The 18,905-nt window shown below is 45.1% G+C and overlaps 1 protein-coding gene across 2 annotated transcripts in view; it reads right to left on the bottom strand.

Moving 5' to 3' along the window:
* Pdcd11 (programmed cell death 11) overlaps positions 1-18,877 on the bottom strand; it is a 41,938-nt gene extending 23,061 nt beyond the window's left edge. The window contains exons 1-18 of one of the 2 annotated variants that reach the window (XM_076923868.1): positions 18,763-18,840; positions 18,088-18,211; positions 17,053-17,171; positions 16,032-16,163; positions 14,410-14,577; positions 12,737-12,898; positions 11,544-11,667; positions 10,958-11,139; positions 9,129-9,236; positions 7,187-7,393; positions 6,610-6,734; positions 6,398-6,458; positions 5,690-5,836; positions 3,943-4,194; positions 3,212-3,352; positions 2,641-2,835; positions 1,758-1,928; positions 409-628 (exon numbers count right to left, since the gene is read on the bottom strand). In XM_076923868.1, the coding sequence (XP_076779983.1) occupies positions 409-628; positions 1,758-1,928; positions 2,641-2,835; positions 3,212-3,352; positions 3,943-4,194; positions 5,690-5,836; positions 6,398-6,458; positions 6,610-6,734; positions 7,187-7,393; positions 9,129-9,236; positions 10,958-11,139; positions 11,544-11,667; positions 12,737-12,898; positions 14,410-14,577; positions 16,032-16,163; positions 17,053-17,154 (2,497 nt within the window). In that variant the 5' untranslated portion in view covers positions 17,155-17,171; positions 18,088-18,211; positions 18,763-18,840. Of the gene's footprint in view, positions 1-408; positions 629-1,757; positions 1,929-2,640; positions 2,836-3,211; positions 3,353-3,942; positions 4,195-5,689; positions 5,837-6,397; positions 6,459-6,609; positions 6,735-7,186; positions 7,394-9,128; positions 9,237-10,957; positions 11,140-11,543; positions 11,668-12,736; positions 12,899-14,409; positions 14,578-16,031; positions 16,164-17,052; positions 17,172-18,087; positions 18,212-18,762 lie in introns of both variants that reach the window. The other variant, XM_034496975.2, reaches the window with a different exon arrangement.
* Between the last annotated feature and the right edge of the window lie 28 nt (positions 18,878-18,905).

The raw sequence follows: 18,905 nt of genomic DNA, 5'->3' as shown, positions 1-18,905 counted from the left end.
ATAAACACGAAATGCTCACTCCCATTGAAAAACCTAGATGGGGACTATGGCTCAGTGAGAGAGCACCTGCCTAGCGTGCTTGACAGTCTAGGTTGGTTCATGTCTAGAACCACAAGAAGAAAAAGAGAGAAACAGAGAACAAAGGAAGAAAAACAAAACCCAACGCTTGCTAAGTAAGATGGTGTACAACTACAGCCCCAAGTACTGGGGAGGCTCAGGCACAAGGGGCACTGCTCAGAACCATGGCTCAGGAACACACTGGCCAGAGACTGCATCCCTCAGACTGTGTCAGCTGTTTTAGATTATGGAGCCCCACTAACCCTACCCACAGGTACAATGAAAGCAACGCTGGTACTGTGCTGAGGACCTTATCCCCTGCTCCCTGCCTCCCCACTCTGCGTGCCCCACCTTGGTTTCTCATGAGGCTGCGAATGCCCTGCAGCTCTTCCAGGCACTGGCACAGGAGGAGGAAGCTGGTGCTGGCCGAGTCCCACAGACAGCAGTCTGACAGTCGCAGAGACAGCAACATCCTTTGCTTCGACTCATCCACATTGGTCACCTTAGCAACGACTGTCTGACCCTCCACAAAGTGTTCACTTGGAGTGGTTACAAACTTGTCACTCATGATCTGAACAATAGGTAGAAAGTGGGAGGGAACAGTCATTGTCCATTAAGACAGGCCGGGCTACGAACAAAGGGGGCTGTGGAGCCCCCCCGCCCTCTCTGAACAGTTTTATTCCCCTTCCACAAAAATGAAAGGCCCTGACTGTGCAGCCTAGTGTTTAGAGATGACACCCATTTAGAAGGCACACTGCTGGCAGGCCAAAGGGGACAGAACATGTTCTTGTCTCAACACCCAGGGGCAACTGCTCTGTCCTTCCCCCTTTTCTGGCAGGGGATGCAGTGAGCCCCTCCCTTCTCAAAGTTTAGAAACTGAGGCCAGTGGAGAATTTGTCTGTTTTTTGAGACAAGTCTCACTAAATAAACCAGGCTGGCCTCCTAAGAGCTGAGATTAGGAGTGTGCCAGCACCCGTGGTTGAGGGAGTGTTCATGAGCAGTCTGCGCTTGCTCAGTGCTGCTTGTCACACAATTGTCTATGTCCTCCAGGACTCAGTTTACTTAGCAGGCACGAGAGGCTCCACTAAAATATGTCTGGATTGCCGGGCAGTGGTGGCGCACGCCTTTAATCCCAGTACTTGGGAGGCAGAGGCAGGCAGATTTCTGAGTTCGAGGCCAGCCTGGTCTACAGAGTTAGTTCCAGAACAGCCAGGGCTACACAGAGAAACCCTGTCTCAAAAAAACCAAAAAAAAAACCAACAACAACAACAACAACAAAAATGTCTGGATCTTTTCCCATCTAAAAAGTTTGTAATTCAGTGGCACTGAGGAGAGAAAACATCAGGGATATACTAGTGTCTTCACACCTTAAAAGCCATAGGAGGCTCTAACACCTACACTGGGATCTTCAGGAAAATTTACCCCGAACATGCTATAAACACAAGTTCAGTCATCAATCAAAGTCACTGTCACTCAATACTGCTGTGTGAGAGACAGGCCCCTTCTCCAGGATACAGAGCAGATGGGAGGACCAACCCACAGGCTGCTCTTGCTCTTCCCGTGGCCATCGTGGCCTTCACACCTTAGTGGTTCCCCTTGGCCTCCTTACAGCATTAAAGGCTCCTGCTGCTTCTCAGCTCCACAGGTCTAGGAGCCTGAGATCTCTCCTCAAAGGCCCTTGTGCACAGAACTGAACTTACAGTTTTGGGGGACAGTCCACTAAGACCCGAGGGGAACTGAACAAACACGCCATAGTCCTTGATGCTCTTCACAAAACCAATGAGCAGCATTCCGGGCTGGATTTCTGAGAGGCTCTTGGGGTCCTGGCCACCTTCTACTGTGGAGACCAAAGCTGGCTTCCTGCAAAGAACCTAGAGGAACCTTATTAAGGAATGTCCCAGAAAAAACAAAACATCTATTGCTCCATTTCTTTTTTCTGTTCTACTGACTTGGCAATTACCATGGGTCTCCAGACAGAGAACCACAGCAGCAGCAACACACTAGAGGTTGGAGGGGCCATGTTCTTAAGCATTACCTCAGTGCTGAGGGAGCAGCTCCAGTGTGGTCTCCTTCCAAAAGCTACTGATGCTAAGTGATGCTGGACAATCAGCTTTACTCCTTCCTGCTAATCCCTCCCCAGATCCCTGGAGGTCTGCTAACTGGACCAGTGCAAGTCCACATCCAACAGAGGGATTAGCCAGTGCAGCCCTCCACTAACCCTGTCTTGTCACCCGCGAAGCCCCTTCTACCCTGCTGCCCTAAGAGTTTTAATCTTAAGGTTAGTTTAAAAAAAAAAAAAAAGGTAGTGTTGTCCTGAAACACCCACAGGCAGCATCAAGAACAGTTCTGAGCCTTATACCCATAACAGGGAGGACCTTTCTGGACAACTATTACCCAGCCCAGGCAGCATTCCTTGGGCCTGCTCGTCCTTTCCAGGGGCTTTCCAGGGCCAGACCATCAATGTGGTCTTATGAAAGCATTCTTAAACCTCAAATAGTTAGATTTTTCCCTCCTAGTTCTAGTCTAGAATTTCCCATCCCAGGGCCCATGGCCTCCCCGTCCTCAGATACCAGTCAAGGATACAATGTGTCTCTCACTCTGGCTCAGACACAGAACTCGGTGAAGGGTGTCACCTGTGTGGAGCCAGTGATGCAACAGCGGGCCATTGGCAACATGGTCAGACAGATGAGGCGTGGGGAGAAAGGCAGGGATGTTGTGGGGCAGGATGGCCACCTCCAGCCCATTTTTGGTCTTCTCCAGAACCTTCACATCCAACAACTGCTCAGAATCAGAAAAGGAAAAATTAGCACCCTTCCTGAGCAAAGAGCTCAGAGGTACTGGATCCCAGTATCCAGGCCACCGGGAGGCTAACAGCAATTTTCTAGATCCCACATCTCCACCCACACCCTATCCCAGGACTCCTCTGGAATTCCCCTTGCCAGTTCCTCTGCTGATTCTTGGAGAAAAAAGGCACTACAGGCTGGCCTCAGCAATAAGAAAGGAAACTGGCAAAGCCCTGCCATACCACTTTTCTCTCATGCCAGCTTCCATTTGCTAAGGCAGGCAGGAAAGAGGGCTCAGATTCTCGGAGCCAACCCTCTTTTCTTCCACGGTGTCTAGTACTTCTCCAGTGCCACGTCACCTGTCCCGTTACCTGCCCAGTGTTCACAGCTCTTCCTTTCTTCTGACTCTTCTCAACACCCTCATCCTCGGGCTTGGAATCACTCAACAGTTTGAAGGACAGGAGCATCCTCTCTTTGGAAGGCTCACAGCTCAGCACTGCCACCTTTACCACCTGGTGAGAAATCACATGTGTGTGGCATCTCCTGCAAGGGCAGGCCTTCAGAACCTGGAGCAAACTCCGCTCCATGAGCTCTGCAGGGGCCTGGGAGATCCACTAAGATCTTAGGTCAGATCAAAGGCAGGGAAAAGATGATGAATACAGAGACTGGTTGTATGCCTAAAGTTTTTTTTGTTTTTTGGTTTTTTTTCAAAACAGGGTTTCTCTGTGTAGCCCTGGCTGTCCTGGAACTCACTCTGTAAACCAAGATGGCCTCGAACTCAGAAATCCACCTGCCTCTGCCTCCCAAGTGCTGGGATTAAAGGCGTGCGCCACCACGGCCCGGCTAAGCCTAAAGTTTTAAGAAGTTCTTTTTAAGAGAAACACAAACTCACTAGACCAGCACTACTTCTCTGGTGTGGGCCTCTGTCTATTGGATTCCAGGGAGTACTTCTGGGTTACCACCCACCCTCTTTTAACTGGCTCCGGCCCACTCTATCTGTGCTCCCTCCTCTTCCTCTTAAAAGCAGCTAGATGCTTACGCTCCTTTAAACCTGTGATCATAGAGTCACTAAGGGTAGGAGGCCTGTACAGGGAAGGGTTACCTGGCCAGTGTAAAAGACCTTCTCTGGGTCAGGGATATGCTGGGCACTAAGCTCATGCTTGGGCACTAAACCCTGTACACCATTGTAGAATTTTACAATGCAGCCATAGTCCTTGACCCTTATGATAACACCATGTGTCTGTAGGCCAGGCTTGGCATCCTCATAGCAAGTAATGGCAGGTAGTTTGGATGTGACAAGGGTTTTCTTCAGGGTCATTATTAGCTTCTTGGCTTCAGGTTCACAGAGCAAAACCTGGGGAGGAAATAGAGGCTATCAACAAGTCATTTGTTACCAAGACAGTCACTGACTGGTCTATGAACCCAAAGGCCATGGGTCATTCTCCAAAGACCAACTCTAATAATCGCAGCTGTAAACCTTTTGTGTCCTGCAGGATGGCCATCTAAAGCACAGAAATCTCTTTCTTTTCAACAGCACGTAGCCTGGAGTTTCAGAAACTTACAGTAGCACACCTCATGTCTAGTGGGTCACCTTGTTACTGTGTTAGTGCCATTTATTAGTTATAAGACTGAACAATCCAATTACCTGTTTTTAATTCCTCAACCTCACTACACAAAAATCTGTGCCAATGTTAAATTATGGGCCTTTATGGATCAATAATAATAAAGTATAGTAAACGTAAGACCCAGCTCTAGCCAGTGGTATGTTTAAATGAAAGGTCAGGCTTACCACACAGGAGGCACTGAGTTCAACCATCAGTACCAGGAAAAAACAGAACCAGGGACTCCCAGTGCCTCAACACTCCAGGCCCTGTGCTGGGTCCTTTGTATAGTATCACTCTTTATAAAAGATTCTCAGGAATTCAAGTATTTGTTGGAAACCTCTCATGGTTTTGTGGCATATCTGGGCCATTGTGTTTTGTTTTGTTAATTAAGTTAATGTATTGTGTGTGTCCTAGGGCATGTATGTACAATGGTACTTGTGTTTGTATGTAGGAGTGGGGAGCATGGACATGCCATGGTGCATGTATGTTTGTGGAGTGGGGGAGGTATGCAGGTGCCATGATGTATGTGTGCACAGGTCAGAGGGTGGTTCTCTTCCTATGAGGGACCTGGGAACCAGACTTAGGTTGCAGCAAGCTCCTTTACCACTGAGCTACCTCCCAGTGTCTGGGATACATTTTAAATAAGACTTTGATTGGTATATGTTTTATACACAATAATGGGTTTTGCTACAACATTTTATGGCTATTTCTGAGCCTGACATATCCCCTGTTCTTCTACAACTTCCCAACCTTGTCTATCATTTCTAGTTTAAGCTCCACCTTGGTCCAGAAGGTATTATTAGCACATGAGGCTAAATCTGAGAGCTGGTACTGCCATTTACTAGCTGAGGAGTTCTACAGATACTCGGCTTTTTCTTACCCTGGGAAATAGGAACAATCTAGTTACTTCATAGAGAGATTTTAAGACACAGAACATATAGTGTATGGTAGTGGCTACTGATATGATTCTGTAGCTGAATCCCACCCTTTGGGCTCTGAGCTCTGACTATAGCATAAAGCCTGTACCAAACCAGGTGGCACAAGGTCACATACCTAGCCTGCTCATTTTTCCTGTATGGATGTTTTTTAACTTAACTTTACTACACAAGCCAAGTCTCATTCTTCTCTTCCCAATGCTAGGTAAAGTACTGAATACCCGGCAAAGGTTACACACTCAGTTCACAGAAAAAGGTAGGAACTTCAGCTGAGAACCCCTCTCTCCCCAAAACCCCAACATGGACTCACCCTGCACTTGACCTCATCCCCTGTGTTGTACTTCTTCTCTGGGTTCTTTATCATGATGTCAGCCAGGTGCATGGACGGTACCAGGCCTTTTATTTGCTCACCCACCTTCACCAGTATCCCAAATGGCTTTATGGCCAGCACTTTGCCCTACAGAGTCCAAAGAAAAGACATCATAATACCTCAAGAACAATTTACCAGAGTTGTCCTATCTGTTTCTGTGCCCACCTTCATGAGCCACTCCGTGGTGAGCCACTCCGTGGTAAGCCACTCCGTGCCACCAACCCAGACTTAGCCAGGCTTAGGCATGTACTACCTGTCCTCTGTGAAGGAACACTCTAGAAGAGACTATAACTCTCAAGGCATGAACTCCACCTAAAAAGGAACTGCTCAATTACTGCTCCGTGCGGGAGAAGCAGTGACTAGACCTGTTTCTGACTTACATCACGCAACTAACTTTCAATTTGCTCTAACAGCTGCCACCAAATCCCAAACCCACGTGTGACCCACTGTCTCCATTAGGTGAGGCTAGGAAGATTTTACTTTAAAATTAATTTAAGTCACTCAAGGAAAGAGCAAAGATGTCAGTTTTTTAAACAGCAGATACATGTCTTCACATGAACTAACAAGAGAACTAGTGAGCGGGCAGTTAACACGTAAATAAGAATATCTGAAGGTGGAGAAGGACCCATGGACTGCTTCCGTTCTTACCTTTAGTACTGCCCCTATCTTGATGTCATGATATCTAAGAAATGGAGCTGCAATAATTGATCTAGGACAAAAGGAAAATACATGATTACAGAGTCTAAGGAAGGAGGTGCCTAAAACTTGGGACCTCTACAGTCATGCCACCAAGAAAGGACACCCTCATCCAGCAAGGCCAGGGAAAGTAGAAACACACGCACACATGTTCTGACACTCACTTCCGCAGAGAGAGCAAGGCCAGCTCATCCATTTGGCTGTAGTCGATGATTCTACACTTGTGAGTGCTCCCTGGTTTGAAGGCCTCAGCATTGAATGCTTTCTTAGAATCAGAGAGATGGCTGAGCTACAGAATACCAAATGAGTGAAAATAAGTCAGAAACATAGCTCTGCACGGAGATCAAAACACACCGAGATGACAGCACACTCATTCTCTACTATAAAAATAATACGATGTGAGATGGAGAGATGTCTCAGTGGTTAAAAGCACTGGCTGCACTTTTAGATGACCCAGGTTTAATTTCCAGCATGTAACAAAAGGCATTGCTGAGCTTTGGTCTGCATCCTATTTCCTTCCCACCCTTTCTTCCCACTGGCCAGGTATTACACATGGCACGTAGCTGCTAAGCATGCTGAAACAAACAGGCATTGTTCTGACTTTGTGGATAGCCTTTCACATTGGAGGTTATCTAAGAACAAGAAATTATTATCAAGGGATAACGGAAGTAGAAAAGAACGCATATTCCCTAAAGTCCTTCCTTCCAGTGATGAAATCCTTGACCAAAGAAGCCTCCTTACCCGGGCGTAGGCCAGTACCCCATCCTTCAGCCTGAAGATGGCCCCAGCCTTCTTGAAAAAACCCTGAACAGGAACATTATCCAGTACAGCCCCTAGCTGCTGGTAAGAGATGCGGGTGAGTGGACGCCCAGGATGCAGAAAGATGGGACGCAGGCTCAGTCGCACAACTCTGGTGCGAGGGTGGACAGAGAGGATGCAGGCTTTTACCTGGACAAAGAGCAAAGCGAGCAGATGAGCAGGCGGTGTCCATGTAATACAGAGAGCAGGCCCTCTAGGGGTCCAACTATCCATGCTAACCAGGTTAGTACTGAAAGAAATAAATCTTCAGGAACCACCAATGTCAGCCATGTACTCGAACTGTAGAAAAGTCAAACGAATGTTCCAGAGGACATGTCTAAGAATGACTGTCTGAGTATTCGTCAAAACACCTCGAATATCCATCTGACCAACAAGGTGAAAACACAAAGATTGTGTCAACTCTTCACGCAAATAGGACTACCATAAAACAGCACTACAAAGTTCACTATGACATTAACAGTATTGGCCCAGATCAGGAGGAACATCTATTTTCTCTTAAAACATCTTTCTCTATAAGATACATAAATATTATTATTATTATTGTTGTTGTTGTTGTTGTTATTATTATTAAAGTGAAATGGAATGATTTAAGAATTTAAAAATTTTAAATAACATACATTTTAAAGTACTCATTTCATTGCAGAAATTTTTTAACATTTCAGTATCTGTACAAAACCCACCAGGGTTACTTACTACTAAATGCAACTATAAAAGCAGTGTTTTAATCAAGTAAACTTTTATTTGGGTATAGTTTAGACATCAGATCTAAGCTGGGTGAGGTAGCTTATACCTGTAATGCCAACATTCTAGATGGAGAAACAGGAGGGTCAGAAGCCCAAGGACATACTTGGCTACAACAGACAAACAGCACCAGCAACATGATTCAGTGGCTGCAGTGGGGAACAGCATCTGCCTCCAAGGCTGACAACCTGAATCTGAAGCCCAAGACCTACATGGTAGAGAAGAGCCACCAAGCTGTCCTTGAGCCTCTACACATGTGCTGTGCACACTTATGTTTCTTCCCCAACAAACAAGTAAAATGCAAAAAAAAAAAAAAAAAAAAAAAAAAAAAAAATACGACTTACAGAATCACAGGGGAAAAAGGGAGAGGAGTAAGTCTGGAGAGTTGGTTCATCTGTTAAGAACATGTACCGAATTTGCAAAGGACCCAAGGTCAGTTCCTAGGTCATAATCGCCTGTAACTCCAGTTTTAGACAACCCAACCCACACACGTAATTAAAAACAAATTGTTTTTTAAAATGGCATATTGGGGTGGTGAGTGCTGAAAAACCAAAACAAGGGCTTCAACCATGCTAGGTAAGCACTCTAACATGAGTTGCGCAAGGCCTTCAGACCTCTTCTCTAGGGGTCAGGGATGAGGATTATATGAGGTGTTGGGGGGTTGAGGGAGGTAGTGTGTGTGTGTGTGTGTGTGTGTGTGTGTGTGTGTGTGTGCGCGCGCGTGCGCATGTGCGTGTGTATTCTGACTGTCCTGAACTTGACCAGGCTGAGACCTCTAACCTGAGCTATCATCCTTCCTCTGTCTCCTGAGTGCTGCATGAGGCACTGTACCTGACCTCACAACTGTTCTAAACCACATTTTTCTACTTGAAAAAAATTGTGTTCTCCTGTACTAACGATTTGTCCCTAAAGTAAAAGCCAAAAGCTGCCTTCTGTGGCTGTTTCTTCTCTCATCTCAGTCCAGCCACTGGCCATTTCTTGCGCCTTCCAAAGCACCTTTCAGCATTTCCCTTATCTCACTGTGAACTATTCAGTGCAGTCCTCAGACCTCCCCTGACTAGACACCGACAGCTGACCAAGACACAGCTAGGAACCTAGAAAAGCTAGCTGGAGCGTTTCTTACTGTTTGCTTTGAAGAATAAGATCCCATCTTCTTGGGCTCCAGATGCATGAAGTCAACCAGGCCGGTGAAGAACGTAAGGAAATTTAGCTGGAGTCCAAACTGAGTTACCTAGAAGTAAGCATAACAAGTTACCTAAAAAATTCTATGAAAAGGCCTGGAATGTGGGAGCCAATTCATAACAAATATTAGATCCCACAATTTCCACAACTATGCATGTCTCCTCCCATAGCTGGCCTTATCAATATGAATCATTTAATTTTATTAGAAAGCAAAGAGTCTTTGAGAGAAAGACAGACCAACCATGACCAGGGCCAGGGTGGGAGCATAGTCCTTTAATTTCAGCATTCTGAAGGCTGAGGCAGGTAGATCTTGGAGTTCAAGGCCAGGAGATTCTACATAAAGAGTTCTAGGGCAGTCAGGACCACACAAAGGAGACCTTACCTCAAAAACTAAAGCAAGAAAAAGAAGAAAGAACAGACCATGACTATAAAGCAAATCCCAGAGATGCTAAGACAAATGGATCAAGACTTTGAGGCTAGCTTGATCTATCCAGTGAGCTCCTGTATCAAACATACAAGTTACAAACAAATAACAACATATGTCTATACATAATATTAGTATATATTAGCATATTAGTAACCTCAGCTTTCCTAAGTCTGTTTGCCACCAAGCCTGACGACCTTAGTTTGATCCTTGGGAGCACTATAACTGAAGAAAACTGAATCCCACAAACTGGCCTCTGCCTTCCACATGGGCACCATAGTATGTGTGATTACACACACTCTCTCAATGGAATTTTAGAGAGAAATGTTATTTTAGATTAGCTTAGTTCATGTGTCTGGAGCTCTGATTGTAGTGTATGCACATGTGCGTGTCTGGTGCCTGCGGAGGTCAGAACCTCTGGAAGTGGAGTTACAGATAGCTGTAAGGAATCATGTGGGTGCTGGGAACTGAACCCAGGTCATTTGCAATAGCAACAAGCATTCTTAACTGCTGAGCCAACTCTCTAGCCCCATAAATATAATTTTTTTTAAAAATTTAATTGTATTAAAAAAATTGGTAGTATAGTAGCTTATCTAGGGCCTAGTGGCACACTCCTTTTATCTCAGCACCTGGAAGAGATCTGAGATTGAGATTTGAGATTGAGGTCAGCCTGGTGTCTAAACAGTAAATTCCAGGCCTGCCAGAGCTCCGTGATCTTAAATAAATAAAATAATAACTTTGTCCAAAGTGCTGTCATATCAACAATGGCAACATTCCAATTGCACAATGACCAGAGAGATCTACTGGTGCCCTCTCGGACAGCAGCTTTATTAGTATGCATATTAATATGTTGTTAAAAATTACATTTTACAGGGAATTACATAGGTCAGTGGTCAAGAGTGTGCACCACTCTTCCACGGGCCAGAGGGTGGTTTCCAGAAGCCACATCAGGTAGCTCTCAACCACCTGTAACTTGAGCTCTGGGAAAATCCAGGGGCTCCGGTCCCTACAAGCACTGTACAGACACATGCACACCCACACCCCAAACACTTAATTGCAAATAAAATAAATTGTTTCATTAGTTTTGTTTGTTTGTTTGTTTGTTTGGTGGTTTTTTGTTTTGTTTTGTTTTTTGTTTTGTTTTGTTTTTGAGACAGGGCTTCTCTGTGTAGCCCTGGCTGTCCTGGAATTCACTCTACAGACCAGGCTGGCCTCAAACTCAGAGATCTGCCTGCCTCTGTCTCCCAAGCTCTAGGATTATTTATTTATTTATTTATTTATTTAACCACCTGTCAAATAAATCTTTTTTTTTTTTTCTTTCAAAACAGTAAGAATGAACGACTTACCTTCTGCACCTGGGCTCTAACCACCAGCCCTGGCAGTAAGGTATTCAGGTTCCAGCTTTGCTCCTCAGTTGCAAAGGCAGAGGAGACATCTGAGTGCTCTACAGAGAGACCCACAACTCCTCCATTGCTTTTCACCTCTTCAATCAGACAGGTCAGGTACTGGCCGACTTTGAACTTAGCACCTGCAAGCCCATCATGAGAAGGGTCCTTAACCAAGCAAACCTGGACAGAACCATAGCCCACTCACCCAGTGAGCATCTAATACTCATAAGCCAGGACAATGTTAACCTAACTGATCTAGAGTTCAACTATCTCAAAAAACATGAACAAATAAGTCAGCAGTGCCAGTCATAAGTTCTGGGAGCCCAAGTTCAGTAAAATTTCTAAAATGAAAACTGAAGCCAGACCATACAGAAACTTGGTCACTCTCTGGCCCTTCATACATCTTGTTTCCTGTCAGCTGGCATTACTTACTGATGTCCCCAAAGCCAACCAGCCTTCAGGCTCCCCACTCTGTCTTGCTTACATATAATTCTATATGCTTGAGCTCACTCCCACCCACCAGCCACAATCTGCTCGACCTCACCTTTGTTCTTCTGTCGAATGTATTCTTGTGCCTTCTGAAGTGACAGAAAAGCTCTGGTCCCTCCAACACCAATGTCCACTAGGTAGCCATGGTCTTCCAGGCTTGACACTGTGCCTGTTAGCAGCTGGGAGAATAAAAACATTCCCAGAAGTTTCAAGTCAAAGGTAAACAGGGCATCCTCCAATTTCACTACCATACAAACGGGACCATTACAAATGTACTGCTCACTGATCACAACACTCAACCCTGTAACCACAGCTGCCTACCGGAGGAAAGAGAAGACATCAGCTTTCTCACGGAGTTTAAAGGTTTTCTTTCTGGAAACTGAGCCGTGTTATACACAGCTCAAGTATGAAATGATACATAGATACTTGTGTATTGTACAAAGAGCAATGGGTTCCTGGCTCCGCAGGTCAAGCCCCAAGTCAGGACTACCAGGAGAATCAGAACCGTCCTTTTCTCGTCCATTTCAAGACAAGCAGTGCAGCTTTGACATCAGCTGCTTCTCTGCGAAGTCACTGGAATCTCAAATGGAGGAGGAAGGCTGTCTACTTTCTCCTACCCACATTTAAGCACAGTCATGGAACGTGGTCCCTACACTTGTCAACTTGCTACAACATGCTTTACTTCTACTCTCTTTATAGTGAACTAAATCCTATTGAACTTCCTGGCCTTCCCCAAGTCCCACTGCTTCTAAGCAAAAACCTCAAGATCCATCTGCCTCTCAATCACCAAAGACTTGAGTGCAGTTCCCTCTGCCATACCTAGTGGATTGGGAGGCTCTGGCCTGGAGTAAGTCCACTTCAATCTCCAGAGCTGGGCATTAAGGCAGCTGGTAAGCTGAGTGCTCTGGCTGCCCTTTGCTGCATTCACTGACATTTCACACGGCAGGGCTCTGGAGAGACTTCCTCTGTGAGAACTGGTGAGGGAGCAGCAGGAGGAACTCCTTCCATCTCCAAGCCTCCCAGGGATGCTCCCTGCAGACACTTGACTATGCTACTAAAGAAAGACTTTTCCTTCCTCTTTCCACAGTAAGAAAATGAGGGTCAGGCCTTCAGTGTTCACTAAGTACCCAACAGACCACTGCTCCAGAAGGAACAGCTATTAAGCAGAAAGAAAAAGGTGGCTTAGACCACACACAGAGCAGACAGGGTACGACTCGCTCCTCCTCCCGGTGGCATCCAGATACATACCATGCCAGGCCTCAGGGCCTCAGCACTCAGCACTTTGTTGACACGTTTGGGGTTCACAGAAAGCTTGACGCTCTTCTTGCCACTCTCTGTGACATCCAAGCTGCTCACCACACACCTCACCAACATTCCAGGTGAGAAGAGCTCAGGCAAGCGAAGCAGGTCCTGCAGAGCCGTAATGAGAGAGACCTGATGCATAGGTTTCCTCTAAACCAAGAATCCACTGCTCAACTCAGTAACTTCTCATGCTCAAACCCCCAAAGAACCCAAAAGGTAGATGGGGCAAGCTTATTCGAGAGGAAGTGCCTACAGTTTGGTCAAAATTCTGAGTTTAGGCATACAGCCTTTAAATTATTCCATAAAACAGGTAGATGTCAATGACTGATAAAGCGCTGTCTGTATTTATTGTCCATTTCGTCATTTCTTTAGCATCCTATGAAATTCTTCCTCTCAGTCTCCTTTCCCTGCTAAACTACTAAGCTCCATAATGCGATCACCATCCTGTAGTCCTCTTATATGACACTTACTTATTGGTACTATGGACTGAATCCAAGGCCCTACACATGCTATATAAACACATCCTATATCCCTGAGTTAGGCCTGCCGATCACCCATATCAACCGTTAATGGTTTTCCTTTCTACCCCACTGGCCCCTCCTGCTGCTTCTGCTACTGACACCAACTATGCAATTCAGCATTTACTCTAGACTCTGTCTTTCAGGCTCTTCCCAGTCTAAACTGGTCCCTGTAAGCAACTTCTTCAAGTGCTGCACACTCATTCCCAATCAATAATCACCCATGTCTGGATATCTCAAGTGTACCTCAAACTCAACATAGCAGCCAAAGAATAGCCGTCTCTCGCATCACACCATACACAGTGGAAACCTTACATCTGGTCCCCAGTACCTCTTTGCCCCGTTACCCATGTCACATCATCATCATCAGGCAATGGCTTTACCTCTCAATCCTTGATAAGTCCTGGCCCTAAGCAACCATGATCTCAGTGCCTAGGTTAACAGCAGTAGCCTCCTAACTCAGCCAGGCAACTGCTCATGCCATTTTAGTTTGTTTGCTTTGCTGTCTGTATGTCATCCACTCCAGCGAGAGCATTCCATACAGCATCTAAAACTACGGACAACCGGCACAACCTGGCTTCTACACAGCTTCCTCCTACGTTGTCCTCCCTCTCGCTCTTCCTACGATAGCAACATTGCCTTCTCCACCACAGCCTGACTTGCTTGATCTCCCTCCTTTCTGTATTGGGAAGTGTTCATCCTGCAGAGCTCAGCTGCAACAGTCCTTCCTTATGGAGGTGTTCTAGGTTCCCTAGACTGAGTCAAAAATCCCTGTATTGTTTAAAAAAATACACGCTTGGGCCAGCGCAGTGGTCTAGCAGGTAAAGATGCTTATTGAACAAGCCTGAGGATGTGTCAGCTCCCAGGAACCCACATGGTAGACGGAGAAATCTGAATCTCACAAGTCATCCACATGTCCATATGAGCTCCACACGTGTGCTGGGGCATGTGCACACCCACACAAAACAAATGGGAAAGATTAAAAAGACAGTGTTCTCGTGTCACAGGTATTTTCCTTTCCTAGCATCTGGCAAAGTGTCGAGTCTACATCTGTTTGGTCTATTCTAACTCCTGAGCCAGCTTCATTCTGACAACTCTTACCTCCAGAGGTTCTTCTTGTGCCACCTGCTCGTTCAGCTTCTGGGTGTAGGCGTCACAGACTTCAGTCACTTGCACAAACCCTTGGAGGCCATTGGGAAGACTGACCACCAGCTCCAGCTCATTCACCTCCTTCACACAACCCAAAATCCGCATCCCCTCACATAGGGACTAGAAAGAAAATATACACAGTAAGACAGACAGCGATGATGGGAGTTAGGGTACTGTGGCTTTCTGGTCCCAACACGGCTGCTAGAGGAATTTTATAAAGGAAAGGAGAACTTATGCACGTGCATCTATCCAGACACATCAGCCATCTGGCAGATGCCATGAAAGATCTTGATGGGAAACAGCACACCAGGCTGGGCTGCTTGAGGAAGTTTCACCTTCTGCTGTATCCTAGCAACCCTCACTTAACACCTGGAAGACAGCAGAGTGAATATGTGAGCCACTGAACCCTGGCACGGCTCCTTGAGACCTCAAACATGGGGAAAACGGACTTTCTCTTGTCAGTACTATTTTTACATGAAATCTCTAGTTTTCTAAAGTGCCACCAAGTCAAACAAATTTTTAAAAATATGTTAGAAAACAAAGTATCTCTGCAGGCTGATGAATCTTTACTGTCAGAATAATTTGGCTGTTTTTCTACTTTAAAATGAATATATACTGGGGGCAGGGGGATAACAAAATATAAAAGTTTAAGAGCCACAAAAAATGCCAGGCAGTGGTGACATACGCCTTTAATCCTGGCACTTGGGAGGCAGAGACAGGCAGATTTCTGAGTTCGATGCCAGCCTGGTCTACAGAGTGAGTTCCAGAACAGCCAGGGCTACACAGAGAAACCTTGTGTCGAAAAACAAAACACAAACAAACAAAAAAAAAGAACCACAAAAAAATATTTATCTGAGATCATTTCATATCTACAAAATGAATGAGTGGAGGCCAGGTATGGTGGGCATACCTTTAATCCCAGTTCTCAAGAGGCTGAAGCAGGAAGATCTTTTAGTTCAAGGCCAGTCTGGTCTACACAGTAAATTCTAGACTAGTCAAGGGCTACATAATAAGACCCTGTCTCCAAAAACAATAATAAATAAATAAATAACTTTACTGCTAAAATTACTGTCTCTTCTAACATATTTTTAACCATTCCCATAATGTGCCTTGCTTATTGAGACAGTCTTATGTATCTCAGACTAGTCTGGCACTCATGGATGACCTTAAGCTTCTGATCCTGCTAACACCAGCTCCTAAGTGCTAGGACTGCAGGCATGTACCACTTCTGGTTTGTATGATGCTGAGGCTCAAACTTAGGCAAACAGAGGGTTGGAATGGGGGAAAAGGAGACAGGATGGCTACACACAGCAGCACACACCTGTAATCCCTGTACTTGGAAGGCAGAGGTCCTTGGCTACATAGAGACCTAGGCAGCATAGAATCTTACCTCAAAAACCCCAAACAGAAAAAAGACACCAAGCATTGGTTAGCAATCAAAGGAAACAAAGCTCATCTCTCACACACACAGAAAACAAATAATTGTGTGCGTGTGTGTAAAGAAGAAAGAAAAAGGGGAAAGAATACACACAAACTTAAGGAATATGTTAAGAAAAAAGCAAATGTTAACAAACCTCAAGACTAAGAATTTCAAACTTCTCTTTTATAGATTTGCTGGATTTTCTCTTTTCAATTTTCAATTTTTTTATTTTTGCTGGCTCTTTCTGGCTCTTTTTCCTTTTAATGGGAACTTCTTCTGTGGAAATCTACAGGGGGAAAAGATCCATAAAGATGCGAAGGATGAGAAGCCGAAATCTCAGCCATTACCACACATTTAGGGTCGTGTTATCTCACCCTGCTATTCTACACTCTCCTGAGCCACTCCCCCATTCTTTTCATGTCTGCTCCACTCCCAAGCCTAGCATCCAGGCACCAATGTCCCCCTTGCCCATGATCTGAGGAGCCTCCTTCATCTTCCCAATGTCTCTATGTCCTATGTTCTTCATCTATTGAACAGGGTGGACATCAGGGCTCCCCAGTTGGGAAGCCACATGTCACAGTGCAGAGAAGCTCATGTAAATTGCCAAAGCTTTGTGGTTTCAACTAAATATATTACTTCCCTGAACCTCAGTTCCTCCGCATGGAACCATGACTTCTACTCTAAAATATACATGGAGAGATTCTGTAATACTAAGGCCACACACCCAAGTGGCAGTTTCCTTCTCTCTAGCATCTAGACCACAAACTAATCTATGAGAATGTGTTTCAATGCACTCTATTTACTAGGACTCCCTTTAAAGAAACGATTAGGACTCAAGCAATGGCGCTCAGGAGTAAGGTGCTTGATCAACTTCAATCCCCAGCCCCCAAAACAAAGCAAATACTTAAATACTTAAACATTTAGTACTCTTTTTCCCCCATCCTTAATCAAGTGGCACAGACTCCCTAAGGACAAATTACAATAGCACCTCAACATCAAATAGTTAATGTCATGCTTCAAAAATAGCCTGAGGTGGCAGAGCCTCTTTAACAAGTTCAATTTCCAGAAGTGACATCAAAGAAAAATAAACTGGAAAATAACTGCTGCGAATGAAACTCAGTCTTCCCAAAGATGGTAGAAAGTTTCTGGTCTTGCCAAAGCAGCATACCACTTACATCAAATAAGTTGTCTTGTTCAACCACCTGCTGGGAAGACTTCTCTGATTTGTGGGGTTTCCGGGTACCCCCTCGGGGGAAGCTTTCTTCCAGGTTTGCCATGTTCGGGCTTCCTGCGGCTGATGGAAAGATAATGGTGAACTGTAGCATTGATGGCAGGCTTCATAGAACACATGATCAAAGGGCAAGAGAACCTTCTAGCAATGAACAAGGTCCCAGAGTATGATTAAATACTTGATATGCTGCTGAGTGGTGGTGGCACACACCTTTAATCCCAGCACTAGGGTGATAGATATGAGTTTGAGGGCAGCCTGGTCTATAGAGTGAGTTTCAAGACAGCTAGGGCTGCATAGAGAACCCTCCCAGCCCCCTGTCTCAAACCTCCCTCCCCCCCAAAAAAGACAATGTCAGGCTCTTATTAATCTATTTTTTTCATCTTTCCAACATAGTCTACCTCAAAATCACAAACTATACACTGTGCACGATCTTCTGGGAAATAGAATCTATGTAGTAAATGTTCATTTAGTATTAACCATTGTAATTATGTCAGGGGTGTGTGTATTTATATTTTCTCCTTACTGCCAAACATACATTATTCAGAAAACAAAATGTAAGTAATTTTAAATACAAATCAGATTATAAAGCATAAACAAAAAAAAAAGTGGCAGGATTCAGTAAAGATGAAAGCTTCATAAGAATGATGCTTTTGAGCTGTACATTAAATAAATAAATAAATATCCAGGTCTGGTGGTCCATGCCTTTAACTCCAGCACTTGGGAGGCAGAGGCAGGCTTATCTCTGAGTTCCAGACCAGCCAGGACTACATAATGAGGTCCTGTCTCTAAAATAACTAATAATAATAGCAAATAGAAATATGATGGTAGACAATGTGGGAAAAAAAAACACAGAAACAACGAAAAGTTTATTTCTCAAAATACAAATACATCTGCCTGCCAAGCAATCCTTCAAAGGCTTTCTAAAACGCTGAATTATTCAAATAAACTACAGGGGAAATAAAGCATAATAACAACTTACATCTTAGAAAACAATTTGGCTCTTTGGTGAAAGATACTTAATTAAAAATTAATAGTTTGTGTTTACTTGGCACTTCAGAGCCTTGGGGGACGTGACAAAATAATGGAGAACAACATTCTTCATTCTACAGATTGGACAGAAGAAGAAAAGTGAGAGCAGGTAAAGCGAGTGTGAGGACTTAAATGATGCCCATCAGGGAAACCATGAGAACCCGGACTAGGTATAGATGAAGACGAAAGGCAGCCTGGTTGGTTCTGGGATAACTAGGAAGAAAACTTTAGTAACCGAGTGAGACTGTGAAAAGAGGCGGCGACCGAGAGGAATGTAAGGTTTGTTCTGTATGGGTGCATGCTTCATAGAAACAGTATAGCTCACGAAGTCTACTTTGCTGGGAATCCAATTCTTAATTCCCATTTTAAACCTGGTGAGACTGAGGCACCAGTCTGGCGACCACGTGCAGAGACGGCACTTAAGGTACCTGAAGTGGACATCCCGGCTTAAAGGAACTGCTAGCACAGAGCGGACTGAAGGATCAGACTTCCCATCCCAACCCAACTGTGCTTAGCGGGAAACCCGGAGACCCAGGCCAGGAAGCCGAGATGACAAGCATGAGGCCTCCTCCCTCCTCGCCGAAGCTTCCCGGTCATCAGTCCCACGGCTCCCAACGCTGCATACCTCACAGACCGCTTCAACGCAATCGCAAGCGCAGAACAGGCGAGCCGACAGCCCCACGCGACTCTTCCACGAGCTTAGGTGAGACCAGCCTACTTCCGTTTTGACGTCAGGCCAGACGCCGGCTGAGACAGGAAGTAAGAGGG

This window comes from Arvicanthis niloticus, chromosome 1 (assembly GCF_011762505.2).
Source record: "Arvicanthis niloticus isolate mArvNil1 chromosome 1, mArvNil1.pat.X, whole genome shotgun sequence".
In the NCBI taxonomy this organism is placed as follows: Eukaryota; Metazoa; Chordata; class Mammalia; order Rodentia; family Muridae; genus Arvicanthis; species Arvicanthis niloticus.
This window is presented reverse-complemented; position numbering and strand designations above follow the sequence as displayed.